General features: G+C 48.3%; 2 protein-coding genes across 2 annotated transcripts; both read left to right on the top strand.

Annotated features, from left to right (window-relative positions):
• The first annotated feature begins 1,737 nt into the window (after positions 1 to 1,737).
• On the top strand, positions 1,738 to 27,318 carry LOC143834226 (uncharacterized). The gene is made up of 7 exons (XM_077330868.1): positions 1,738 to 1,853; positions 2,725 to 2,915; positions 14,490 to 14,658; positions 15,455 to 15,562; positions 16,339 to 16,497; positions 18,425 to 18,532; positions 21,657 to 27,318. The coding sequence occupies exons 2-7, from the start codon at positions 2,823 to 2,825 to the stop codon at positions 23,477 to 23,479; spliced, it is 2,460 nt and encodes an 819-aa protein (XP_077186983.1). The 5' UTR covers positions 1,738 to 1,853; positions 2,725 to 2,822; the 3' UTR covers positions 23,480 to 27,318.
• Positions 1,747 to 9,920, top strand: LOC143833771 (uncharacterized). Its single transcript, XM_077330004.1, has 9 exons — positions 1,747 to 1,853; positions 3,195 to 3,363; positions 4,526 to 4,633; positions 5,442 to 5,600; positions 5,994 to 6,101; positions 7,093 to 8,785; positions 8,864 to 9,023; positions 9,141 to 9,453; positions 9,763 to 9,920. The coding sequence occupies exons 2-9, from the start codon at positions 3,210 to 3,212 to the stop codon at positions 9,918 to 9,920; spliced, it is 2,853 nt and encodes a 950-aa protein (XP_077186119.1). The 5' UTR covers positions 1,747 to 1,853; positions 3,195 to 3,209.

Raw genomic sequence — 27,318 nt, 5'->3', positions numbered from 1 at the left:
GGAGGCATTTCCTTCTGAAATCAATGCAGAAAAGTCTGTGTGCGTACTTGTGCTTTCATTTTGAGGAGGGGGGAAGCTTTCCCCTTCTGCCAAACAGTTGGCTGACAGGGAGACCATAGAAAAGCCCCTTCTCACTTAAAATACCACTCTGGCAGGCGCCGCTGCTGTTTCTTATCCACAACAACCCTATCCAAACTCTAAAGAAGTCCTTTCTGCCTGGGGAGGTGATCTTTACACTGTGCAGATGAGCTGTAATTCCAAGAGTTGATCGTTATAATCTAGAGATACGCAGCTATCTAAATGGTAGAGGTCTGCAGACTGCAGTTGGGAGGGAGTGGTCTGTGTGTGTTCCTCCTGGGCTATGGGCTATGGGCAGCACTTATCAGCAACTGTTTGTATTCTGGGGCACAGACAGGCAGACCAGCATCAGTCCTGCGAGTCTGGTAAGTACAAAAAGATCTAAAATAATATTTACAGCCTGAATCTGTAAATAGTAAATGGCTGGAGAGACCTAGGAACTGAAGTGAGTTTTTCAAGAATCCCCTGTAAATAAAAGCCATTTTAAAAAACCTGATTAAGGTCAAGCCTGCTGTGCACAGAGAGACCTCCTCTTAGGGTTGCCAGCTTCCAAGTGAGGCTCTCTACCCCACCTCCCTCACAGGGAGTCTACTATGGGCTAAGGAAGGGAAGGTGATTGGATAATGCTTTGAGACACTTGAGGCCTCCTGGGTGACTGTGGCCCATTCCCAGTTCTCTCAGACCTCTCACAGCCCCACATCCCTCACAGGTTGTCTGTTGTGGGGAGACAAAGGGAAAAGGTGTTTATAAACCACTTTGAGACTCCTTTGGGTAGTAAACAACAGTGTACAAAAATACAGCTCAGCAACCATGAAAGAGGCATGTGGGCACAAAACATTTTATCAGCAGTGAAAAAATGGAGACAGAAGGAGCAGGGTGGACACCTGTGTACTGTGACTACCCCGTGTGGATTAAGGCAGGGCGCCATTTTTGTGCCTGTGGCCTAATTCACAGGAAGGAGGGAAATGATGTTGAATGCAGAACCAGGAGGAATTGATTGCCATGTAAACTCCCCCTAAGAAGAGTCAGCAGTCGGATTTTCATTCACATCTCTGAAGACAGGGCTCTGGAAAGCTCATCTGTAACCGCTATGCCGCAATTCCCAGGGGCCAGTCTTCTCCCACACTCAACGAATATTCCTAAAGACAGGTTTTGACACCCATCTCTCCACACCCTGCCCTCATTTGTCACCAGCGCAATTGCAGCAGAATAGGGGTAGTCAAACTGTGGCCCTCCAGATGTCCATGGACTACAATTCCCATAAACCCCTGCCAGCGTTTGCAATTCGTGGGAATTGTAGTCCATGGACATCTGGAGGGCCACAGTTTGACTACCCCTGGGGAGGGACCCAGTATTTGCAATAAGATGCCGGACTTGAATCCAGACCTTAGGTTTACTCCAGATAGGCTCCTCGATTCTCTTGAAAGGCACCTGCCCATGTCAAGTTGCCCGCCACAGGAGAGGCTGCCTGGAGGCGCAGGAAGGATCCCAAAGGAAGGAGAGCCGGAATACCCTCGGGGGGGGGGGGGATGCTCCTTCCCCAAACATCTGCCCCTTGGCTTCTGCTGCAGGGAACTACAACTCCCAAAATGCCGCGCAAACCCAGGGGCGGAGCTGAGCCTGCGTCTCTTGGGGGGGGGGATCCAGAGAGGCGGGGACGGGCGGGGGAGATCCGCCGCCCTTTGTGCCCGGGAGGAGCGTCCCGGAGCCCCTTTTCCCCGGCCGGCCGGAGGGAGGGAGGGAGGACTCGCCTCTTGGAAGGGGGCGCAGCCGAGGTGGGTGCAGGCGAGGGGGGAGGAAGGGGTGGGGGGAGATCAGGGTGCTGCCTGGACGGGGAGGGGGAAGGGGGCGGTGGCTCCAGGAGGGGGGAGGCTGCTCGCCCACCCGATTGCAGGAGGGGGAACTTTCCACTGATGGGGGTTCAGGCGCTGATGTTTAGAGAAGATCCGAGGCTGCCGCCTCTCCTAACCACGACAGCAGGGGTGGACAAACTGGGGCTCTGCAGATGGCCGTGGATTACAGTTCCCATGTGCCGCTGGCCGGGGCTCATAGGAACTGTAGTCCAGGGACATCTGGAGACCCTCAGTTTGCCCCCCCCCCCCGTAAGCACAGTCCTAAAATCCTTGAGCTGGACCTTGAGCTGCACGGGTGGTAAATCTTGTCACTTCCTTTCCGTGGCTTTTTTAGACCCAGGGTTTTTTTTCTTGAAATTTGGCAGCTGCAAAGCGTTGATAGATTTAAAAATGCAGGTAATGCTCCGATGCTCCCTTTTCCATGCCACACACATTTGCAGCAGCAGAAGCCCTGAGAAGCAAGCACGGAGTGTAACCCTACAGTTCTCCCCAATGAAAACCCCAAACGCCACACCACATAGTTCTGCTCTCCTCCATATAGTCCTGACAATGACAGCCTTGTGAGGTAGGCCAGCCTGAGGGAGTGGCAGGCCCAGAATCACCGGCTGGGCTTATCAGCTCAAGTGGGGCAGATTTTACGGCATTATGGGAGGGAGGGCCGAGACTGAATACTTGCTGTGTTACACAGACCCATTTTTGGCATAAAGACGCGTTAGTTTGATTCCCTACTTTTCACTGCCCAAAAGAGTCTCAAAGCAGGTTACATTCACCTTTCCTTCCTCTCCCCCATGAGTTACTGAGGCCGAGAGCTCTGACAGGATTGCTCTGTGAGAACAGAACTAACAGGACTGTGACTGGCCCAAGGTCACCCAGCTGGCTGGATGTGGAGGAATGGGGAAGCGAACCCAGCTCGCCAGATTGGAAGCCCCTGCTCTTAACACACTTCTGGCTCTCGGAGGGAGCACAGTTGGAATGTTATTACAGGTAAGGGAACAGTCGGTCTTTTTCTGCTCCTACTGAATCCCAGGCAAGTGGGAAGCCAACTGGACTGAATTGAAGCCCAGCTAGGCACGCTCCCCTCGATCCGTAGGGCTTGAGGCATCTTTCCAAGATGGCAACCTCCTCATTTTCCCAGAGTATATATGGCTTCTGGGTTGTTCTTTGGAGTCTGAAAAGACACATTGAGTGTTTTTTAGATTGACTTTTCTGTTTTTCCTTCCTGTGTCTCGCCTGAGGATTCTGTTTTCTTGTGTGAATACTCAGGGGCCGTCAGAAAAGATGAAGTGGGGAATTCCTCCCTCAGGGCCCCCCGTGTCCTTCGAGGAGGTGGCCGTGTTCTTCACGCGGGAGGAATGGGCTCTGCTGGATCCGGCCCAATCAGCTCTCTACTGGGAAGTCATGCGGGAGAATTATGAGACGGCAGCCTCCCTGGGTACGGATCTTGGCCTTTTTATCATGAATCTGTATCCGAGCATACTGAGACATTACACAGTGTTTGCCTGAGAACACCTTCCTGGAGGAAGCCCCTTTGAGTAGGGATCTGAGGAGACCTGGTTAGGATTGCACGGCCTGTAGGGTTTGACAGGTCCAGCAGGTAACTGAGTGGTAGCAGAGGAATGCGTTTATATGGTGTAAAGCCATGTCTTGATAAAGACCTAACTTCCCACCACTCATGAAAAATATTTAGGTTTTATACCCCGCTTTCACTACCTGAAGGAGTCGCAATGCAGCCTTCCTTTCCTCTCCCCCTAAAAGGCACCCTGTGAGGTACATGGGACTGAGAGAGCTCTGAGAGAACCACTCTGCCAGAACAGTACTGTCAGGGCTGTGACTTGCCCAAGGTCACTCAACTGGCTGCATGTGGAGGAAGGGGAATCAAGCCCTGCTCACCACATTAAAAGCTCCCGTTCTTAACCACTATGCCAAACTGTCTCTTAATAGTTTTTACCTCAGAGTTCTTCCCTCAAAGTTTGTGCCTTAGAATTTCTCTTCAATACTGTCTGCTAGTTTACCTCAGCGTTTCTCCTGAATAACATCTGCTAACAGATTTGTAATACTGTTGGCTTTGGGTTTTTGTTTGTTTTGTTTCCATCACGAGGCGTGACTTTTGCCCATTTTCAAAGATTTTGTACGATCCCCTCCTTCCCAAAGTCTGGGGGAATTATTGTTATTGTGAAAATTGTTGATATCAGAACACTACTGCCAGGGCTGTGACTAGCCCAAGGTCACCCAGCTGGCTGCATGTGGACGAAGGGGAATCAAACCCGGCTCGCCAGATTAGAAGCTACCATTCTTAACCACTTTGCCAAGCTGCCTCTTAATAATTTTTACCTCAGAGTTCGTACCGTAGTGTTTGTTCCTTAGAGTTTTTCTTGAATTCTGTCTGCTAGTTTACCTGAGCCTTTTTCCCTGAGTAATATCTTCTAATGTTTTCATAATAATGTTTTTTTTTTTCCAGCACAGTGCATAGCTTTTTCTCATTTTCAAAGATTTTGTAGGATCCCCTCCTTTCCAAAGTCTGGGGGAATTCTTGATACCGTAAAAGCTCTTGGAAACTTTACATCCCTTCATGGTGTTTTCTCTTCCTCCGAAAGGTCTTGGGGTTCCTGGACCATTCCTGGATTCGCCGCACCATCCAGGAGAATTGCGCTTCCTCCAGAGCTGTGAGAGGTCGGGAAGGTGTGCAGGTCCCCCCTTGTCCGGTGAGGAGGAGAGAGCAGTACTGGGAAAGGGGGGTCTCTCGTGGGCTTTTCCTCCCTGACTGGACTGGAGGAGGGGGAGAATAATTTGGGGCTCTTTCAGGGAAAGAAAAGGGAAGGATCTCTGCTGTGTCCTTGGGTGAGGTTGTGACCTTCTCTGTCAAGACTCAGAGGAGTGGAGCACCTGGTAGGCCTCAGCTCAAGCTTTCCCCCCCACACACTCAGGGGCCCCGTGCCTTGCTGCAAATGTTCCTGGGGGCCTCCTTCTGCCAGGCCCCCTCCGAGCATCACCAGACCTCACTCCTTCCCAAGGAAACTTGGGAGGGACCTCTCCAGGCCCTCCCTTCCCCCATTCCTGTTTCCCAGGGGAGCCCCTCTTGTGACTGGCTATATTGCTCATTGGCCTGGAGATTTTTGGGATGGTGGTTCTTGACTGGTCTGGAAACCTTAGTTGGATCTGAATGGGGTAGCCAAGATTCTGTCAGGGTGGGGATACTGGGATGGGATCACCCCAGTGCGAATAATCTGTGTTCATTGCCTGTTTCGGGCACTATTCGAGATTCCAACTGAGGAGGTCCTGAATCATTTATGTTACTTGAAAAGCTCTCCTCCCTACTGCCCAGCCAACCCTCCTCCTAACCTTTGCCCTGCTTTTAGAGTAGGAGTATTGTTGTAAAAGGGCACCCCTGTAACTTTGCCAAATTAGGCATAGCTTCTGGGATACTCCTCAGAATCTGAAAAGACACATTTAATTTTAAATTTTTCCCCTGTGGTATTTTGCTTTCTTGTGGGAACACTCTTGGATCGTCAGAGAAGGGGAACGGTGGACATCCTCCCTCTGGGCCCCCCGTGTCCTTCGAGGGGGTGGCCGTGTTCTTCACCCCGGAGGAATGGGCCCTGCTGGATCCGGCCCAAAGAGCCCTCTACTGGGAAGTCATGCAGGAGAATTACGAGGCCGTGGCCTCTCTGGGTAAGGATCCTGGCCCCGTTTATCCTCAAAAAAGAACAGGAGAGAGCATCTGTCACCATTCCAGGCCATCACCTTGGGGCAGAGGACTTTGTTTATCTGCTGCCAATCTGCCTGAGAGAAAGTTTCCCTTAGGCATGTCCTATTGAAGACCTACCATCCCACAACTCCTGGTTGATGTTAGCATTTACCTCAGGGTGATCTCAGAATAAGCTCCCTGCTTGTTTCCTAAGAATGCTGGTGTTTGCATCAAGCTGCAAACAAAGGTCTTGTAGGCCGTTCAGATACACACATTCCCAACTCCCCCAGGCCCACAAAGGGCAGGTAGAGTATCCACACCATTAACCTCCTTGGGAAGTCAAAATCCCTTCATGGTGTTTTCTGTTCCCCTGGAAGGACTTGGAGTCCCTGGACCATTCCTTGATGCACGGCTCCATCCCAGAGAAATGCGGATCCTAAACACCTGTGAGGAATCAGGGTGGTGTGCAGGTGTCCCCTTGTCAGGTAAGAGGGAGTAAACAATTCAGGGAACATGGAGTTTCAGTTCATTTTGGGCTTCTTACAAGCTCTGGCTTTCTTTTTTTTCTTTGTTTTTTCTTTTTTTTTGGGGGGGTGATGCCCACAGGCAGGTTTCAGGGGTGCCAATTTCCCTGTGGAAAGCCCTTCCCCTTGAGGTTCTCTTGGGACCTACAGGCCAGAATGCTTCGCTCTACCCAGGATTTCAAATTAAGGTTTTGGCGGTTTTATACCTTCTGTTTTTATGTACTGTTAATATCCATTTTAAGCTGCTTCATCTGGTGCTCCAAATGCTTTTTTTTTGGGGGGGGGAGGGCTGTTTTAGTGAGCTGTGTTTAAAAACTTTTCTGTTTTAGTTATGTTTTATTTTTTAAGCTGCCATGTCGAGGTTCCCCATAAAGCCAGTATAGAAATCTTATACATAAATAAGGACATGTTGCAAATGAGGGGATTCCACTGCTGATCTCTGCTGAGTGAAATTTTATTCTTGATATCTAGCCCGTACCATTCTACACATAGTTTAAATTCGTAACTGCAGGTCCTGTCCTCTGCTGCCAACAGGAACCTTTCCCTGCCCTCCTCTAAGTGACAACCTTTCAAATACTTTGAGAAAGCCATCCTGTCCCCTCTCAACCTCCTCTTCTCCAGGCTGAACATTCCCATGTCCCACCCACCCTTTCCTCCCCTACTCTGTGCACCCCCCTGAACTTTCAACTGGAGATACCGGGAATTGAACTAAGGGCTGTGTGCTTGTCAATCAGTGCTCCACGATTAATCCAAAGCCCTTCCCGATGGTTTCACTTCAATCTACTCTTCTGGTTCCCTCGGCCCCACCTCCCTTCCTCTCTCTTTTCCTTTCCCCTTTTTCAGAGCTCGACTTCTCATCGGGGAATGTCCCATCGGCTAATGACAGGCTGAGCAGAGCCTTCTGCCTTTCCCAGAGCCCTTACTGGTTTTATCTCTCTCTTCTTTCCAACAGGAGACGGGCCAGAGACTGAGGCACAGGGGCAGCCAAGAGGGGTGTCTTCCGAAGGAGATGAGGATCTGAAGGCAGAAATATGGGATCAAGATGAACTTTGGAGGCAGCTGAAAATAAAACGGGAAGAAAGGCCGAACTGGAGGAAGGACGTTGCGGCCTGCTGGGTGAGCAAAAGGTCTGACACCCCAGTCCAGAGCAAACTACAAAAAGCAAAAGAAAGGAAGAATTGCCCAGTCAATGGAGAAGGGGTTATCGGTGTCTCCAGTGTCAAGAAAGACTGGAAGATTCAAGTAAGCAAGAAAATATATGGTTCCCTGGGGCATAGGAAGAGCTTCAAGCAAAGAGTCCAAGTTCTTTTGCATCAACACAGTCACCATGCGGAGAAGCCATACAAATGCTCTGATTGTAGCAAGAGCTATTCTCACAAATCCATTCTTAATCGACACAAGAGGATTCACACAAGGGAGAAGCTTCTTAAGTGCTTGGAATGCGGCAAGAGCTTCTTTTCTCATAGCTACCTCAATGTGCATCAGAGGGTTCACACAGGGGAAAAGCCCTATGAATGCTCAGAATGTGGGAAATGCTTCTCTTTTAGCTCCACCCTCACTAAACACCAAAGGATTCACACAGGGGAGAAGCCCCATAAATGTTTGGAGTGTGGGAAGAGCTTCTCTCTGCGTAGCCACCTCAATCTGCATAAGAAGATTCACACAGGGGAGAAGCCCTATGAATGCTCAGAATGTGGAAAGAGCTTCGCTGAGAAGAACAGCCTTAGTTTACATCAAAGGATTCATACAGGGGAGAAGCCTTATGAATGCCCAGAATGCAGGAAGCGCTTTTCTTACAGGGGCAGCCTCACTGTACATCAAAGGATTCACACAGGGGATAAACCCTACAAATGCTCAGAATGTGGGAAGAGCTTCGTTGGTAATACTGAGCTCAATATACATCAGAGAATTCACACAGGGGAGAAGCCCTATGAATGCTCAGAATGCGGAAAGAGCTTCGCTAAGAAGGACAGACTTAGTTTACATCAAAGGATTCACACAGGGGAGAAGCCCTATGAATGCTCAGACTGCATGAAGCGCTTCTCTTGCAGTTCCAACCTCACTAGACACCAAAGGATTCATACAGGGGAGAAGCCTTATGAATGCCCAGAATGCAGGAAGCGCTTTTCTTACAGGGGCAGCCTCACTGTACATCAAAGGATTCACACAGGGGATAAACCCTACAAATGCTCAGAATGTGGAAAGAGCTTCGTTGGTAATACTGAGCTCAATATACATCAGAGAATTCACACAGGGGTGAAGCCTTATGAATGCTCAGAATGTGGAAAGAGATTCTCTTCTAATGGCCACCTCAATGTGCACCAAAAGACTCACGCAGGAGTGAAGCCCTATAAATGCTTGGAGTGTGGGAAGAGCTTCTGTTCTAATAGCTACCTCAACGTGCATCAAAAGACTCATAGAGGGGAGAAGCCCTATAAATGCTTTGTGTGTGGGAAGAGCTTCTCTTATAGTGGCACCCTCACTGATCATCATAAGATTCACACAGGGGAGAAGCCCTATGAATGCTCAGAATGCGGAAAGAGCTTCGCTAAGAAGGACAGACTTAGTTTACATCAGAGGAGTCACACAGGGGAGAAGCCTTATGAATGCCCAGAATGCAGGAAGCGCTTCTCTTGCAGGGGCAGGTTCACTTTACATCAGAGGACTCACACAGGGGAGAACCCCTATGAATGCTCAGAATGCGGAAAGAGCTTCTCTTACAGGTGTACCCTCACTCAACACCAAAAGATTCACACAGGCGAGAAGCCCTATGAATGCTCAGAATGTGGGAAGAGCTTCTCTTGCGGTTCCACCTTCACTAGACACCAAAGGATTCACACGGGGGATAAACCCTACAAATGCTCAGAATGTGGGAAGAGCTTTGTTGGTAATACTGAGCTCAATATACATCAGAGAATTCACACAGGGGAGAAGCCTTATGAATGCTCAGAATGTGGAAAGAGATTCTCTTCTAATGGCCACCTCAATGTGCACCAAAAGACTCACGCAGGAGTGAAACCCTATAAATGCTTGGAGTGTGGGAAGAGCTTCTGTTCTAATAGCTACCTCAATGTGCATCAAAAGACTCATATAGGGGAGAAGCCCTATAAATGCTTTGTGTGTGGGAAGAGCTTCTCTTACAGTGGCACCCTCACTGATCATCATAAGATTCACACAGGGGAGAAGCCCTATGAATGCTCAGAATGCGGAAAGAGCTTCGCTAAGAAGGACAGACTTAGTTTACATCAGAGGAGTCACACAGGGGAGAAGCCTTATGAATGCCCAGAATGCAGGAAGCGCTTCTCTTGCAGGGGCAGGCTCACTTTACATCAAAGGATTCACACAGGGGAGAAGCCCTATGAATGCTCAGAATGCGGAAAGAGCTTCTCTTGCAGGGGCAGCCTCACTAGACACCAAAGGATTCATACAGGGGAGAAGCCTTATGAATGCCCAGAATGCAGGAAGCGCTTTTCTTACAGGGGCAATCTCACTGTACATCAAAGGATTCACACAGGGGAGAAGCCCTATGAATGCTCAGAATGTGGAAAGAGCTTCGCTAAGAAGGAAAGACTTCGTTTACATCAAAGGATTCATACAGGGGAGAAGCCTTATGAATGCTCAGAATGCGGAAAGAGCTTCGCTAAGAAGGACAGACTTCGTTTACATCAGAGGATTCACACAGGGGAGAAGCCCTATGAATGCTCAAAATGCATGAAGCGCTTCTCTCGCAGCAGCAGCCTCACTAAACACCAAAGGATTCACACGGGAAAGGCCCTATGAATGCTCAGAATGCAGGAATTGCTTCTCTCACAGCAGCAGCCCCACTCAACACCAAATTGTTGATACCGGGGAGAAGCCCTATGAATGCTCAGAATGCAGGAAGCACTTCCCTTACAGCGGCAGCCTCACTCAATACCAAAAGATTCACACAGGGGGAAGCCCTGAATATGCTAAGAGTACGGGAAGAGCTTCAGTCAGAGCGCAGTCTTGGCGTCACGTCTCCTGCTCCACACAAGTGAGAAACCACATCCATGTTCAGAATCTGAGGAGCACTTCAGATGGAGAAAGAGCCTGGCTTCGCATCAAGGACTCCGCACTGGGGAGAAGCCCTACAAATGCTCCAATTGTCATGAGAGCTTTCCTAATACAGCGAAGTTTAATAGACATGCAAAGATTCACAAAGGAGAGAAACCATAAAAGGTTTGAAGTGTGGAAACGGCTCACTGCCTGCTGAAAGTTTACTCGATCTTCAAGATGGTAAATTCGACATCCAAGTGACTCTGGAGGAGCCAAAACACATTTAATAAAGCCTTAACAATCAGTACATGCTGACATTGACACAAGGCTTTTCTCTCTAATCCTGTGTTACTGTACTTAAGAGGATTCATGCAGAGAAAGTACATAAGTATATGTGTGCCCCCCCCCCTTTAGTCAGTGAACTACAGCATAGAAAGGGGTGAGACTTTCAAGGTTAAGAGGGAGGTGACTTGAATTATATTGCTGATAGAAGACACTGATGGCTGCTTTTAATGTGTCGATGTTTTCATCTTTTGACGTTTCCTGTGTTGCAAACCTTCCCTGGGTGGAAAGGCATCATAGAAGGGTTTTAAATAAATAAACGAAGACTCAAGCAGGGCGCAGATTTTGTTGTACCGCCAGGAAACTACTCAGAGCTCCAAAGATTTGTTTTCTGTGCTTGCTGGGACTCATGGGAATTGTAGTACCTCGAGAGCCACGGTGTAGCCACCTCTGCCCTAGACCTCCCTTTCTCAGCTTTTATACCCTTGAGAAACCCTTGAGCCATTCCTCAGGCTTAATGTCAGTAGGCCACACTGCCACACCCCTGGAAATCACATGACACCAGAAGCGCCATCAGACACACACTCACTGGAGGTGACATCACAACACGTCACCCCCTGCCCCCCTCCAATGCAATTAAGTTAACATGAGAGTTTTTAGCTGTTCTGCACCCCGGTCCCTACCCCTTGTGACAGGCCTCAGCCAGCAAGGAGTCTGATGACCAGCCCCTCCCCTTTCCACCCCCTCCAGGCCCAGCATCAGTCCTTTGGAGGGGGGGAGTTGACATAGCCATAGATGCCCATACCACCCGATAATGGCAGTTTTTACATTATAAATATATTAAAATGATTAACTTCCACCCTCTTGGCAAAGCCCTATGAGAAACACCATGGTTTTACAACCCTCCTGTCGAGAAAGCCTGGGGGAGGAGGGAATGAGGAAGATTCAAGCAGGTGTCCTGGTCCATCCCTGGCCAAATAGCACCTGTGCCTTGCAGGGCCCATCCCTCCCAAGGTGTCTGTTGTAGGCAGAGGGAAAAGAAGGCCATTGTAAGCCGCTTTGAGATTCCGTCGGGGAGTGAAAGAAGCGGCCTAAAAGAACCAACCAAGGCTCCTTTCCTGATCCCGCTTCCAATTTGTGTAGACTTTACGGTGCGACTGGCCTCTTGCGAGGATTCCTCTGCCAGAGCCCCCCGCCCAGATCTTGCCGCCTTGGTCTCGAGGCAGGGAACTACAATTCCCAGGATCCCGTGCGGATGAGATGGAGCCCGGGCTAGGAATTTGGGAGAGAGCAGGCAGCCGCCGCTGCTTTTTGTCCCCGGGAGGGAAATCCTGGAGCTATTTTCCCACCTCGGAGGGAGGCTTCGCGGGTGGGGGTGGGGGGTGCATGCTGCCCCACAGGGTTGGGGGGGAGGGTGCGGGGGGGCCCTAGAGGTGGAGGGGGGGTCTCGGGGAGGGTCTTCAGAGGGGTCTCGCCGCAGGGAGGCGTCTGCTCGCCCGGCCCTTTGCAGAGGGGAGCTTCCCTCGCTTATGCTCCGCTCTTAAAGTCGGCTACTCATTTGAATCTCTGCCCTTTCCCATTTCTTCTCCAGCCCACTCTTCTGTGCCCTCCCAGCTGCGCTGGTTCAGTTCCCAAGTGCAGGGATGCCTGCTAAATGTGGACAGCCTGTCTCTTCCCTTGGTACAACATCGCAGCTCTCACTAGATGCAGGATTTTCCCTCTTCTTCTTTTAATGTAGCAGTGTTTGAAGTTTCTTCATCGTGGATGAGTATTGAATCATAGAGTTGGAAGGGACCTCCTGGGTCATCTAGTCCAACCCCCTGCACTATGCGGGACACCCAAAACCCTATCGCTCATCCAGTGTAACCCGCCACCCCCTTGAGCCTTCACAGAATCAGCCTCTCCGTCAGATGGCTATCCAGCCTCTGCTTAAAAATCTCCAAAGATGGAGAAGTCACCACCTCCCGAGGAAGCCTCTTTCACTGAGAAACCACTCTGACTGTCAGGAACTTCTTCCGGATGTTTAGACGGAATTTCTTTTGAATTAATTTCATCCCATTGGTTCTGGTCCGTCCCTCTGGGGCAAGAGAGAACAACTCTGCTCCATCCTCTACATGGCAGCCTTTTAAATACTTGAAGAGGGTTATCAGATCCCCTCTCAGTCGTCTCCTCTCCAGGCTAAACAGACCAAGCTCCCCCAACCTTTCCTCATACGTCTTGGTCTCCAAACCCCTCACCATCTTTGTTGCCCTCCTCTGGACACGTTCCGTTTATATTAATAAAATATTTATATATAATATATAATAATATAAATAATTATTTATATTAAGAAAGCTGAAGCTGAGTTTAATACATAGTTACATGTAAATTTCTTCGCGTTAACTTCACAACAATAAAAGAAAACACAAGAGAGAGAGGCAAAGAGAAGGAAGAATGACAGTTAAACTGTCCAGCCTCAGAGGGGAGGGGCTGATTCCGGAGCAGAGCTCTCCCACCCCCTCCCTCCTGGACTATTAGAGGCTCCAATCAGGCCCCAGAGATTTCCCTACAGTGCCTACAGGGAACTACAACTCCCAAAATGCCGCGCAAACGCAGGGGCGGAGCTGAGCCTGCGTGTCTTGGGGGGGGGATCCAGAGAGGCGGGGACGGGCGGGGGAGATCCGCCGCCCTTTGTGCCCGGGAGGAGCGTCCCGGAGCCCCTTTTCCCCGGCCGGCCGGAGGGAGGGAGGGAGGACTCGCCTCTTGGAAGGGGGCGCAGCCGAGGTGGGTGCAGGCGAGGGGGGAGGAAGGGGTGGGGGGAGATCAGGGTGCTGCCTGGACGGGGAGGGGGAAGGGGGCGGCGGCTCCAGGAGGGGGGAGGCTGCTCGCCCACCCGATTGCAGGAGGGGGAACTTTCCACTGATGGGGGTTCAGGCGCTGATGTTTAGAGAAGATCCGAGGCTGCCGCCTCTCCTAACCACGACAGCAGGGGTGGACAAACTGGGGCTCTGCAGATGGCCGTGGATTACAGTTCCCATGTGCCGCTGGCCGGGGCTCATAGGAACTGTAGTCCAGGGACATCTGGAGACCCTCAGTTTGCCCCGCCCCGTTTGGGGCCAACATCAAGCGGGCTCCAAGGGTAACCTCGGGCTCTTTGGGGCTTTGAAGATTGGCCCCAAGATGGAATTCAGTAAGCCCTAAACCCTAAAATCCTTGAGCTGGACCTTGAGCTGCACGGGTGGTAAATCTTGTCACTTCCTTTCCGTGGCTTTTTCAGACCCAGGGTTTTTTTTTTTAAATTTGGCAGCTGCAAAGCGTTGATAGATTTAAAAATGCAGGTAATGCTCCGATGCTCCCTTTTCCATGCCACATACATTTGCAGCTGCAGAAGCCCTGAGAAGCAAGCACGGAGTGTAACCCTACAGTTCTCCCCAATGAAAACCCAAAACGCCACACCACATAGGTCTGCTCTCCTCCATATAGTCCTGACAATGACAGCCTTGTGAGGTAGGCTAGCCTGAGGGAGTGGCAGGCCCAGAATCAGCAACTGGGCTTATCAGCTTAAATGGAGCAGATTTTACGGCATTATGGGAGGGAGGGCCGAGACTGAATACTTGCTGGACTGTGACTGTGACTGTGACTGGCCTGTGACTAACAGGACTGTGACTGGCCCAAGGTCACCCAGCCTGCTGGATGTGGAGGAATGGGGAATCGAACCCAGCTCGCCAGATTGGAAGCCCCTGCTCTTAACGGCTGGATCTTGGAGAGAGTAGAGTTAGAATGTTATTACAGGGAAGGGAACAGTCGATCTGCTTCCGCTCCTACTGAATTCCAGGCAAGTGTGAAGCCAACTGGACTGAATTGAAGCCCAGCTAGGCACGCTCCCCTCGATCTGTAGGGCTTGAGGCATCTTTCCAAGATGGCAACCTCCTGATTTTCCCAGAGTATATATGGCTTCTGGGTTGTTCTTTGGAGTCTGAAAAGACACATTGAGTGTTTTTTAGATTGACTTTTCTATTTTTCCTTCCTGTGTCTCGCCTGAGGATTCTGTTTTCTTGTGTGAATACTCAGGGGCCGTCAGAGAAGATGACGTGGGGAATTCCTCCCTCAGGGCCCCCCGTGTCCTTCGAGGAGGTAGCCGTGTTCTTCACGCGGGAGGAATGGGCTCTGCTGGATCCGGTCCAAAGGTCTCTCTACTGGGAAGTCATGCGGGAGAATTATGAGACGGCAACTTCCCTGGGTACGGATCTTGGCCTTTTTATCATGAATCTGTATCCGAGCATACTGAGACATTACACAGTGTTTGCCTGAGAACACCTTCCTGGAGTAAGCCCCTTTGAGTAGGGATCTGAGGAGACCTGGTTAGGATTGCACGACCTGTAGGGTTTGACAGGTCCAGCAGGTAACTGAGTGGTAGCAGAGGAATGCGTTTATATGGTGTAAAGCCATGTCTTGATAAAGACCTAACTTCCCACCACTCATGAAAAATATTTAGGTTTTATACCCCGCTTTCACTACCTGAAGGAGTCCCAATGCAGCCTTCCTTTCCTCTCCCCCTAAAAGGCACCCTGTGAGGTACATGGGACTGAGAGATCTCTGAAAGAACCACCCTGCCAGAACAGTACTGTCAGGGCTGTGACTTGCCCAAGGTCACTCAACTGGCTGCATGTGGAGGAAGGGGAATCAAGCCCTGCTCACCACATTAAAAGCTCCCATTCTTAACCACTATGCCAAACTGTCTCTTAATAGTTTTTACCTCAGAGTTCTTCCCTCCAAGTTTGTGCCTTAGAATTTCTCTTCAATACTGTCTGCTAGTTTACCTCAGCGTTTCTCCTGAATAACATCTGCTAACAGCTTCGTAATACTGTTGGCTTTGGGTTTTTGTTTGTTTTGTTTCCATCACGAGGCGTGACTTTTGCCCATTTTCAAAGATTTTGTACGATCTCCTCCTTCCCAAAGTCTGGGGGAATTCTTGATACCGTAAAAGCTCTTGGAAACTTTACATCCCTTCATGGTGTTTTCTCTTCCTCCGAAAGGTCTTGGGGTTCCTGGACCATTCCTGGATTCGCCGCACCATCCAGGAGAATTGCGCTTCCTCCAGAGCTGTGAGAGGTCGGGAAGGTGTGCAGGTCCCCCCTTGTCCGGTGAGGAGGAGAGAGCAGTACTGGGAAAGGGGCGTCTCTCGTGGACTTTTCCTCCCTGACTGGACTGGATGAGGGGGAGAATAATTTGGGGCTCTTTCAGGGAAAGAAAAGGGAAGGCTCTCTGCTGTGTCCTTGGGTGAGGTCTGTCAAGATTCTGAGGCTGAGGGGTGGAGCATCTGGCAGGCCTCAGCTCAAGCTTCCCCCCCACACACTGACGGGCCTCAGGCCTTGCTTCAAGTGTTCCTGGTGGCCTTCCTCTCTCAGGCTCCTCCAAGCGTCACCTCAAACCTCACTCCTTCCCCCGACATCCTGGAAGGGGAAACTTGGGAGGGACCCCTCCAGGCCCTCCCCTCCTGTTTCCCAGGGGAGCCCCTCTTGTGACTGCAGAAGCAAACCTGGTTCTATTGCTCATTGGCCTCCTGATTTTCGGGACTTCCTTGAATGGTCTGAATACTTCAGCTGGATCTGAATGGTTTAGGCAGGAGACTGCCAGGGTGGGTCTACTGGGATGGGATCACCCCAGTGTGAATAATATGTGTGGATTGCCTATTTGATGCACTTTTCGAAATTGGTACTGATGAGGTCCTGAATGTTTTATGTTACTTGAAAAGTTGGAGTATTGTCCTTAGAGGGCACTCCTGTGACTTTCCCAAATTATGCTTCACTTCTGAGTCTGAAAAGACACGTTTAATGTTGCTTCCCGTCAGTCTGATGTATTCCATACTTACTCCCCTGTGGTATTTTGCTTTCTTGTGGGAACCCTCTTGGATCGTCAGAGAAGGGGAACGGTGGACATCCTCCCTCAGGGCCCCCCGTGTCCTTTGAGGGGGTGGCCGTGTTCTTCACCCCGGAGGAATGGGCCCTGCTGGATCCGGCCCAAAGAGCCCTCTACTGGGGAGTCATGCAGGAGAATTATGAGGCGGTGGCCTCTCTGGGTAAGGATCCTGGCCCGTTTATCGTGAATAAAGAACAGGAGAGAGCATCTGTCACCACTCCAGGCCATCACTGTGGGGAGATCTTTTCAGCTGGGCTTTGAGGAATGGAAGCCCTGGTGGGCAGAGGGTAGTTTGCCAGGAGTGTGAATTGCATGTACCTGTGGAGGTAGCAGTTCATCGATGACGTTCCCTTGACTGGGGAACCCAGCGCTTGCCTAAGAACACGTTACAGGAGGAAGCTCCATTGTACAAACTTGAGTAGGGTTCTGAGGAGACCCAATTAGGATTACACTCCCTGTAGGGTTTCCCGGGTCTAGCCGATAACTGGGTTGTAGCAGAGGAATTTTTTAAATTTGATTTATTTATTTATTATATTTATATACCGCCCTCCGCGGGGGCTCAGGGCGGTTTACATAATAACATAAGAACAATACATGGAACAGTCTATAAAACATTTGCGTAACGGTGCAATAATAACTAATAATTGTAAACATATAACATTATAATTGTATAAGCAATAAACAATACAACGTTGCAACATACAAACAGGTCCAGATTGTATAGGTGGTGTTCTGAGGGGGGGAGTGGGGAGAAGGGGCCCTTTGGTCGCTGTTGGTTATATATATCTGGTCTCAACCAAATGCCTGGCGGAAGCGCTCCTCCTTGCAGGCCCTGCGGAACTGTTTAAGCTCCGTCAGGGCCCTGATCTTATCCGGGAGCTCGTTCCACCAGGTGGGGGCCAGAACAGAGAATGCTCTGGCCCTGGTTGAGACCAGGCGGACTTCTTCAGGGCCAGGGACCTTTAGCTGGTTGGTAGCAGTGGAGCGCAGGGCTCTTTTGGGGGTGTAGGCAGGGAGGCGATCCCTCAGGTACTCAGGGCCCTGACCGCGTATGGCCTCACATGGGCCCTTCCTACCCAGCCACAGGACCTCCGTCTTTGTAGGATTGGGCTTCAGACGACTTTGCTTGAGCCATCTCGTCACTGCTTCCAGGCAGCTGGCTAATGCTTCTGGGGGAGAGTCAGGGCGGCCATCCATCAGGAGGAGGAGCTGGGTGTCATCTGCATATTGATGGCAACCCAGCCCAAACTTCCGTACCAGTTGTGCAAGAGGGCACATGAAGATGTTGAATAGGATAGGAGAGAGGACCGCTCCCTGTGGGACTCCACAAGTAAGTTGTCGGCGGTCTGATGTTCTTTCTCCTATTACTACCCTCTGTCCACGATCCCGGAGATTTGTTTATCTGCTGCCAATCCGCCTGAGATAAAGTTTCCCTTAGGCATGTCCTGTTGAAGACCTAACGTCCTGCAACAACTGGTTGATACTAAGATTTACCTCAGGCTGGTCTCAGAATAAGCTCCCTGCTTGTTTCCTATGAATGCTGGTGTTTGCACTTATTTATTTATTTATTTATATTTTTATACCGCCCTCCCCGGGGGCTCAGGGCGGTTTACATAAGAACAACAACAGTTCATAAAACCATCTATAGCACGTGAATAACTTTACAATAATAACCATATAACAATGTAATAGTATAAATAATATAGGCAATACAACAATGCAGCAATACAAACAGGTCCAGAGCATGTTGGTGGACTTCTGAGGGGGAGTGGGGGGGGGGAGCAGGGGCCTTCCAGTCGTTGTCGATTGTGTCTGGTCTCAACCAAATGCCTGGCGGAAGAGCTCCTTTGTGCAGGCCCTGCGGAACTGTTTAAGCTCCGTCAGGGCCCTGATCTCCTCCGGGAACTCGTTCTCCCACAGGAATGTTGGCACCCCTGGAATCAAGCTGCAATCAAAGGTCTTGTAGGCCAATTGGATACACACATTCCCAACGCCCCCAGTCCTAAAAAGGGCAGGTAGATTAACCCCACCATGAACCTCCTTGGAAAGTCAAAATCCCTTCATGGTGTTTTCTGTTCCTCTTGAAGGACTTGGGGTCCCTGGACCATTCCTTGATGCACGGCTCCATCCAAGAGAAATGTGGATCCTCCACACCTGTGAGGAATCAGGAGGGTGTGCAGGTGGCCCCTTCTCAGGTAAGAGGGGGAAGCAATACAGGGAACGTGGAGTATCAGTTCGTTTGGGGCCAGGTCACTTGGAGAAACTGCCTTACCTGTTCCTCCCCAGACCGCCTGCGAAGATGCTCCTTACAAGCTCTGGCTTGCTTTTGGGGGGAGGGGAGCGCTGGTGCTCACAGGCAAGTTCCAGGGGTGCCAACTTCCCTGTGGGAGAAGCCTCGAAGTTCTCTTAGGACCTAGAGGCCAAACTTTTTATCTTTACCCAAGCTTTTAAATTAAAGTTTTAGTGGCATTTACCTTCCCCATTTTTTGTAGAGGAGAGTTAATATCTATCTTTAGCTGCTACATCTTTTGCTGTTGGATGCGGGTTTTTTTTTTATGGGGGAGTGTTTTTGTGAGCTGGGTTTAAAACCTTTTCCGTTTTAGTTATGTTTCATTTTGTAAGCCGTGCTGGGGGGTAAGCGGTAATGACTGGGGAAGGCACTGGCAAACCACCCCGTATTGAGTCTGCCATGAAAACGCTAGAGGGCGTCACCCCAAGGGTCAGACATGACGCGGTGCTTGCACAGGGGATACCTTTACCTTCATGTAGAGGTTCCCTACAAAACCAGCTTAGAAATTTTACAGATAAATAAGTACATGTTGAAAACTAGGGGATTTTTTTTTAATAAGATTTTTATTTTTGTTTTCCAAGATTAAAGATAATGAAATACAGGCAATCTACATTGTTAATACAGAAAAGGAATGGTTATGCTCTTCATTTGATACATTTAGTCCCCCGTTTCAATCCCCTTTTGTAATATTTAAAGATAATACAATGCAAATAATCTACATTATTAATACAGAAAGAAAAAGATTATGTTCTTTGTTTGATACACTTGATACCCCGTTTCAATCCCCTTTTAACTTATTTTCTTAGGTAGATCAGATAAGAGCCCCATTGTTCTTGAAAAGCCTCTTCTCTTCATTTAAATTATAAGACTCCACATGGCTACAATATTATAGACTTTTACCCAAAGCTTAACGTGGTCTTAGAGCCGTCCTCATTTCCACTAGGGAAAAGAAAACAAAAGAATAAAAGCCTACTTAGTTGTACGGAAAAACCTATATATAGGTTGTTAAGGTTGTAAGCTATATGAGTGTACATTATTAAATACAAAAAATGATAAAATAGAGTCTTCATTAGTTTGTAAAATAAGGTCTTCGTTAGTTACATTTACACCTCCTCAGTTAGGTGCCTCCTGTTAGTTATGCTTTAAGCTTAAGCTGAGAGTCACTACAGAGATATGTTAATTCAAATTCAGCTTGCCTATATGGCTACTGAAGAAAGCAGGAGGAGGCTTACGGGGGTCTCATATCGAGGCCTGCCGCATCTTGTTGTTCCCACTGACCCATGTTCTGTCCAACTGGCCTTTGGCTTAGAGAGTGGAGTTGTAGTCTTTCCCTCAGAGTATACATCGGTGAATCTTGAAACAGTTGTACCTCCTGGGCTCCAATATCGGTACAGTTTTTTTCCCAAGAAGCTCCTTTCAGTCGATTACTTTCACAGCAGATCCATATATCTTTTGATTGGTTCTTGTATACTGTTGCTTTGGAGTGGCTGTATGTCTTCTTAGGTAGGGAGTCCTTATCTAGGCTGCAAAACTCCGGCATCCCCTTTTCCATCTCCATAGTTTCCAATTTCTCTTCTACTGGTAATTTTCCACCTTGTTTAGAGCTATCATCAGCCACTGTTATTGATTCATCATTCCTGTTAGAGACTTCTTCCTTGCCGCCCTTGAACTCCTTGAGCATATCTTTAAGCAAGCCATCTATATGTGCTTTCAGGTCTTCCGTCTGTAGTTCCAGTAGATAAGCAAATCTCTTTAGCATGGACATGTTGTAGGCAATTTTGCATATAACCAATAGAGGTCCTACGGAGTCCAAACGGAGAGCAACAGTCTGTTTTGATATTAAAGTAATGTCTCACCAGCTGTCGTCCGTCGCTTTAATGACCTGTTGAAGCTTTTCCAAGCCAGTTCTCGTTCTGGCAAGCAGCTCTCGCGAGATTCTTGTATCTGCTTTTCAATCTCCGATTTATAAACAGTGGCGAGGGGATGTTCTGGCTGCCTTAACCCCTTTCTTTGCCTTCTCGCACTTATCTTCCTGTCACTCTAGCTTGCTTAAGTTAAAGCAGTTTTCCACGCCGAGAGTTTGTTGCAGGGGAGAAGGTGCCGGGGGAAACCCCCACGCACTGTTTGTAGGCTCGATCTGATGTCTGCCAGTTGTTTTCACTCCGGAGTTGTGATGAGTCAAAGGTCTTGCAAGGAGGAATCCAATTAGCTTTGAAGATTAAAGTAAGAGCTGTGTAGATTGCAGAGTTGTAAGGAAAGACGAAAGTTTTAAAATGGCGAACGGCACTTACTGGACCCTGTGCACACTGAGCTTGCGTTCCAGGGAATATTAATTTCCCTGCGGAACAGAGAGGCCCCAGAGATTCACAAGGAATTCCTGAGTTGATGGTGGGTGGGTTTGCGTACCCAAAACCCGATTCTGTCAATCACAGCAGCGATTGACCCTCAGTGGAACAGGAGCTCGAAGTATTCGAGCTATCTAAGTGCCATAGCTCCGCCGAAAATTAGGGTATTTTTAAAGATGGAAGAATTTTGTACGGAGGCAGAAAAAGGCTGACTTCTCCCTCACTAAACCCAAGGGGACAAATATCTCCTCAAACTCAGGCCAAAAAGATATGAGGACTTGGATGCCTTGAAAGTACTTGGCCTAAGAGACCTGGACTGCAGAGAACCATAGAGTTGGAAGGGGCCAGGCTGAACTTTCCCTCGTCCCACAGCCTTTCCTCAGAGGGCTAATACAATTCAGTTCACCCCCTGACCTTTCAACTTGAGATGCTGGGGATTGAACTCAGGGCTGTGTGCTTGCCTATCAGTGCCCCACCCTGACCCACAGCCCTTCCCAATAGTTCCACTTTGGTCTACGCTTCGGGTCCCCTCTGCCCCACCTCCCTTCCTCTCCCTGTCCCTTTCCCTTTTGCAGAGCTCCACTTCTTACTGGGTAAAGTCCCATTGGCTAATGACAGGCTGAGGAGAGCGGTCTGCCTTTCTACAAGATCTTACTGGTTTTCTTTCTCTCTTCTTTCCACTAGGAGATGTGCCAGAGACTGAGGCACAGGGGCAGCCAAGAGGGGTGTCTTCAGAAGGAGATGAGGATCTGAAGGCAGAAACATGGGATCAAAATGAACCTCGGAGGCAGCTGAAAAGAAAACGGGAAAGATGGCAGAAGTGGAGGAAGGGCAGTGCGGCCTGCCGGAAGAGCAAAAGGTTTGACACCCCAGTCCAGAGCAAACTACAAAAAGGAAAAGGACAGAAGAATTGCCCAGTTAATGGAAAAGTGTTTATTGGTATCTCCAGTGTCAAGAAAGACCGGAAGATTCAAGTAAGCAAGAAAATATATGGTTCCCTGGGACAAGGGAAGAGCTTCAAGGAAAGAGACCAACTTCTTTTGCATCAACACAGTCACCATGCGGAGAAGCCATACAAATGCTCTGATTGTAGCAAGAGCTATTCTCACAAATCCAACCTTAATCAACACAAGAGGATTCACACAGGGGAGAAGCCTCATAAGCGCTTGGAATGCGGCAACAGTTTCTTTTCTAATACCTACCTCTATGTGCATCGGAGGGTTCACACAGGGGAAAAGCCCTATGAATGCTCAGAATGCGGGACGCGCTTCTCTGAGAAGAGCTACTTCCATTTGCATCAGAGAATTCACACAGGGGAAAATCCCTATGAATGCTCAGAATGTGGGAAGCGATTTTTTTACAAAAGCGGCCTCACTGAACACCAAAGGATTCACACAGGGGAGAAGCCCTATGAATGCTCAGATTGCGGGAAGCGCTTCTCTCGCAGCAGCAGCCTCACTATACATAAAACGATTCACACAGGGGAGAAGCCCTATGAATGCTCAGATTGCGGGAAGCGCTTCTCTTGCAGGGGCAGCCTCACTGTACATCAAAGGATTCATGCAGGGGAGAAGCCCTATGAATGCTCAGATTGCAGGAAGTGCTTCTCTTACAGCAGCAGCCTCACTAAACACCAAAGGATTCATACAGGGGAGAAGCCTTATGAATGCCCAGAATGCAGGAAGCGCTTCTCTTGCAGGGGCAGCCTCACTTTACATCAAAGGATTCATACAGGGGAGAAGCCCTATGAATGCTCGGATTGCGGGAAGCGCTTCTCTTGCAGCAGCAGACTCACTTTACATCAAAGGATTCATACAGGGGAGAAGCCCTATGAATGCTCAGATTGCGGGAAGCGCTTCTTTCGCAGCAGCAGCCTCACTTTACATAAAACGATTCACACAGGTGAGAAGCCCTATGAATGCTCAGATTGCGGGAAGCGCTTCTCTTGCAGCAGCAGCCTCACTTTACATCAAAGGATTCATACAGGGGAGAAGCCTTATGAATGCCCAGAATGCAGGAAGCGCTTCTCTTGCAGCAGCAACCTCACTTTACATCAAAGGATTCATACAGGGGAGAAGCCCTATGAATGCTCAGATTGCGGGAAGCGCTTCTCTTGCAGGGGCAGCCTCACTTTACACCAAAGGATTCACACAGGGGAGAAGCCCTATGAATGCTCAGATTGCGGGAAGCGCTTCTCTTGCAGCAGCAGCCTCACTTTACATCAAAGGATTCATACAGGGGAGAAGCCCTATAAATGCTCAGATTGCGGGAAGCGCTTCTCTTGCAGCAGCAGCCTCACTTTACACCAAAGGATTCATACAGGGGAGAAGCCCTATGAATGCTCAGATTGCGGGAAGCACTTCTCTCGCAGGGGCAACCTCACGTTACACCAAAGGATTCACACAGGGGAGAAGCCCTATGAATGCTCAGATTGCGGGAAGCGCTTCTCTTGCATCAGGAGCCTCACTTTTCATCAAAGGATTCATACAGGGGAGAAGCCCTATTAATGCTCAGACTGCAGGAAGCGCTTCTCTCACAGCAGCAGCCTCACTAAACAACAAAGGATTCACACGGGAGAAGCCCTATGAATGCTCAGAATGCAGGAAGCACTTCCCTTACAGCAGCAGCCTCACTCAACACCAAAAGATTCACACAGGGGGAAGCCCTGAATATGCTTATAGTGCGGGAAGAGCTTCAGTCAGAGCGCAGTCTGGGCGTCACATCTCCTGCTCCACACAAGTGAGAAACCACATCCATGTTCAGAATCTGGGGAGCACTTCAGATGGAGAAAGAGCCTGGCTTCGCATCAAGGACTCCGCACTGGGGAGAAGCCCTACAAATGCTCCAATTGTAATGAGAGCTTTCCTAATGCAGTGAAGCTTAATAGACATGCAAAGATTCACAAAGGAGAGAAACCATAAAAGGTTTGAAGTGTGGAAACGGTTCACTGCCTGCTCAAAGTTTACTCGATCTTCAAGAGGGGAAAATCAACATCCAAGTGTTCAGACTGTGGAGGAGCCAAAACACATTTAATAAAGCCTTCTTAAAAATCAATACATGCTGAGATTGGTGGCTTAAGATGGCGTTTTAAAAGGATTGCAGTGCAATCTCTGAAGCCTGACAGGGGTCAATTGTGGAAGCAATTGGCAGAAAAGAGGAGGGGTACGCAAACCTCACCTCACCTTTCTACCCAGGAAGTTCTAGGGAATTCTTGGGGCCGTCTCCAATCCTTTAGGGAGTATATCTCCCTGGATTACAGGCTGTCAGCGTTTCGGGTCAAGAGGACGTCTGGACTTTTCTTTCTTTTCTTTCTTTCTTTCTTCCTTCAAGAATTTACTTTGACCCTCTACTACGATTTACTGCAAATGAATGCTGTGAACTGACGGGAGGATATCTGCCAAATTCCAAGATATCAAGACATCAATCAACGTACAGAGACGCAATTATTTCTCCGTTTCTCTTTTTTCCCCCTTTTTGGCTCTGCCTGAAGCCACCTCGATATGAGGCAGGCTAATTCTCTTCCCTAAGCAGAAGAAGGACTTAAATCAACTCAAACCAATTAGTAATAGCTTTTACTGCATTTGTTTTGGTTTTCGGAGATAAGAGATAAGAGCCGTTGTGGGAGGATCTCGCGAGAATTCTGTTCCAGTACGAGACACTGCTTTACTGACTTCAATACGTCACATGCCAGTGTTACCCCAATTGCTGGGGATAGCAAGAGGCTGGGTAACGCAGGATCTTTACTACCAATTTTTACGGGGTCCTTTCCCTGGAAGAAACCCTTTTTAAATGAAGAAGACAAAAGCTTACACTCAGGGGATTTATTTGGGGAAAATATCAGGATTACATTCAAAACACACACAGAAGCAAAAACATACACTAAGTTCTACAGGGGTACAAGTTACACTAAGTTCTACAGGGGGACAAGTTCACTAAGTTCTACAGGGGGAACAAGATACTGCACCTTTCTTGGATCCAAGCAGCCAAAACACAGGGTTGACGACATCAGGAGTGGACAGGATGCCGGGTGTGGAGGGAACAGCACACACACACACACAGGGTGTGCGCAAGGCTTGATATAGTGTTTGAAATTCCCGGGTCAGCCCCAGAGACTGCCCACTGGGAGGTCCGTGATTGATGATTGGTCTCTGATATTATGAGTACCTGATAGGTGGGTTTGAACTGTGAGGTCACTAGAGTGGGAGGTGTGGAGTAATCTCATTGAGTACCTTGGCTAGGTGTAACGTGTGGCTAATGGCCTTGTCTTTGTTTTATCAGGAAGGACTGGGGGAAGACATTTGGGGATAAGAGATGGTGCTAGACAGAAATTACACTGGAGAAGAGAGACAAAAGAAGTTGCAGTTAGTACCTTGAAGGGATATTCCTTTCCTGTAGATAGTCTAATGGTCTTTGGCTGGGGGGGGGATTTAGATAACGTGCACATTTAGCTCAGTCAGTTGGGCAAGGAGGAAATTAAGAAATCTAGTGAAGCCCAAACAAGATGGAGCCTTAGCCTGGCTTCCTAGGTTTCTTAAGGGGCCCTACTGACTCCATAGTCAGTCTCTGCCAGGCTGGTTTCTGTGTGTGCCAACCTGCTCAGAGTCCAGTCATGGGCTTCTGCGCATGAAGGTATCTCTGTGTGAGGCACCCTTCCATTATGGGCTACCTCTAGGGTAACACCAGTGCCAGAAAAGTCGGAGATCAAAACAGACTGTTGCTTTTGTTAGGACTCTGTAGGACCTCTACTGGCTATTTGCAAAATTGCCTGAGATTAGCTGACTTGCAAGCCTAAAACATGTCTATGCTAAAAAGAATGGCTCATCTAATAGAGAAACAAACCCAAGATCTGAAAGCATTTACAGAAGGCTTGCTTAAAAATATTTTCAAGGAGATCCAAGACGGCAAGGAAGAAGTCTCTAACAGGAGTGATGGATCAATAACAGTGGCTGACGATAGCTCTAAACAAGGTGGAAAACTACCAGCAGAAGAGAAATTTGAAACTATGGAGATGGAAAAGGGGATGTCGGAGCCTTGCAGCCTAGATAAGGACACCCTTCCTAAAAAGACATACAGACACTCCAAAGCAACAGTACATAAGAACCAATCAAAAGATATATGGATCTGCTGTGAAAGTAATCGATTTAAAGGAGCTTCTTGGGAAAAAAACTGTACTGATATTGGAGCCCAGGAGGTACAACTGTCTCAAAGATTCACCGATGCATACTCCAAGGGAAAGACTACAACTGCACTTTCTATGCCAAAGGCCAACTGGACAGAACACAAGTCAACGGGAACAACAAGATGCAGCAAGCCTCGATATGAGACCCCCTTAAGAAGACTGGGGAACGGAAAGGAGAATACTATCATGTAAGTGTGGGGTCTTAGATTTTCTATGTTAGCTGAATTTGTATTATAAAACATATCTCCGCAGTGACTCCCAGTTTAAACTTAAAGCATAACTAAAAGGAGACATCTAATTGAGGAGGTGTAACTAACGAAGACTCTATTTTACTATTTTTTGTATTAACAACTTACACTTATAGAACTTATACTCATATAACAACCTTTATATTTTTCTTCTGTACAACTAAGTAGGCTTTTTTCCCTAAATGTGGTGGAAATGTGGATGGCTCTAAGATTGTGTTAAGTATAAATTGTTTCATAGGTGTTATGGGACACCAAAAATGACCGTTAAAATTGTTAAAAACTATGCAAACAAATGCTGAAAAGATGGCAACAAAGTAGGCTTCTCCTTCCTGGTGGAAACGTGAAAAAGTTTATAAGCTTTGGGCAAAAGTTCATACTATTGTGTAGCTATGTGGGGTCTTATATTTTCAAATGAAGAGAAGAGGCCCTTCAAAAACAATGGGGCCCTTATCTGATTTACCTAAGAAAATAAGTTAAAAGGGGATTGAAACGGGGAATTAAGTGTATTAAATGAAGAGCACAATCTATTTTTTTCTGTATCAATAATGTAGATTACTTGTATTGTACTATCTTTAATCTTGGAAAATAAAACAAAAACTTTGAATTAAAAAAAAACATGCTGAGATTGATGCAAGGCCTTTCTCCCTAATCTTGTGTTACTGTACTTAAGAGGATTCATGCAGAGAAAGTACATCAGTATATGTGTGCCCCCCCCTTTAGTCAGTGAATTACAGCATAGAAAGGGGGGAGACTTTCAAGGTTAAGAGGGAGGTGACTTGAATTATATTGCTGATGGAAGACACTGCTGGCTGCTTTTAATGTGTCGATCTTTTCATCTTTTGACGTTTCCTGTGTTGCAGACCTTCCCTGGGTGGAAAAGCATCATAGAAGGGTTTTAAATAAATAAACGAAGACTCAA

Source organism: Paroedura picta, chromosome 3 (assembly GCF_049243985.1).
Source record: "Paroedura picta isolate Pp20150507F chromosome 3, Ppicta_v3.0, whole genome shotgun sequence".
In the NCBI taxonomy this organism is placed as follows: Eukaryota; Metazoa; Chordata; class Lepidosauria; order Squamata; family Gekkonidae; genus Paroedura; species Paroedura picta.
This window is presented reverse-complemented; position numbering and strand designations above follow the sequence as displayed.

Bases quoted from the DNA above. Each gene is read 5' to 3' on its own strand.
- LOC143834226 (XM_077330868.1), top strand. From the start codon at position 2,823: ATGGGGAAGCGAACCCAGCTCGCCAGATTGGAAGCCCCTGCTCTTAAC. The intron at 14,659-15,454 runs GTACGGATCTTG...TTCCTCCGAAAG, and splicing joins TGAGACGGCAACTTCCCTGG to GTCTTGGGGTTCCTGGACCA. The intron at 16,498-18,424 runs GTAAGGATCCTG...TTCCTCTTGAAG, and splicing joins TGAGGCGGTGGCCTCTCTGG to GACTTGGGGTCCCTGGACCA.
- LOC143833771 (XM_077330004.1), top strand. From the start codon at position 3,210: ATGAAGTGGGGAATTCCTCCCTCAGGGCCCCCCGTGTCCTTCGAGGAG. The intron at 5,601-5,993 runs GTAAGGATCCTG...TTCCCCTGGAAG, and splicing joins CGAGGCCGTGGCCTCTCTGG to GACTTGGAGTCCCTGGACCA. The intron at 6,102-7,092 runs GTAAGAGGGAGT...TCTTTCCAACAG, and splicing joins TGCAGGTGTCCCCTTGTCAG to GAGACGGGCCAGAGACTGAG.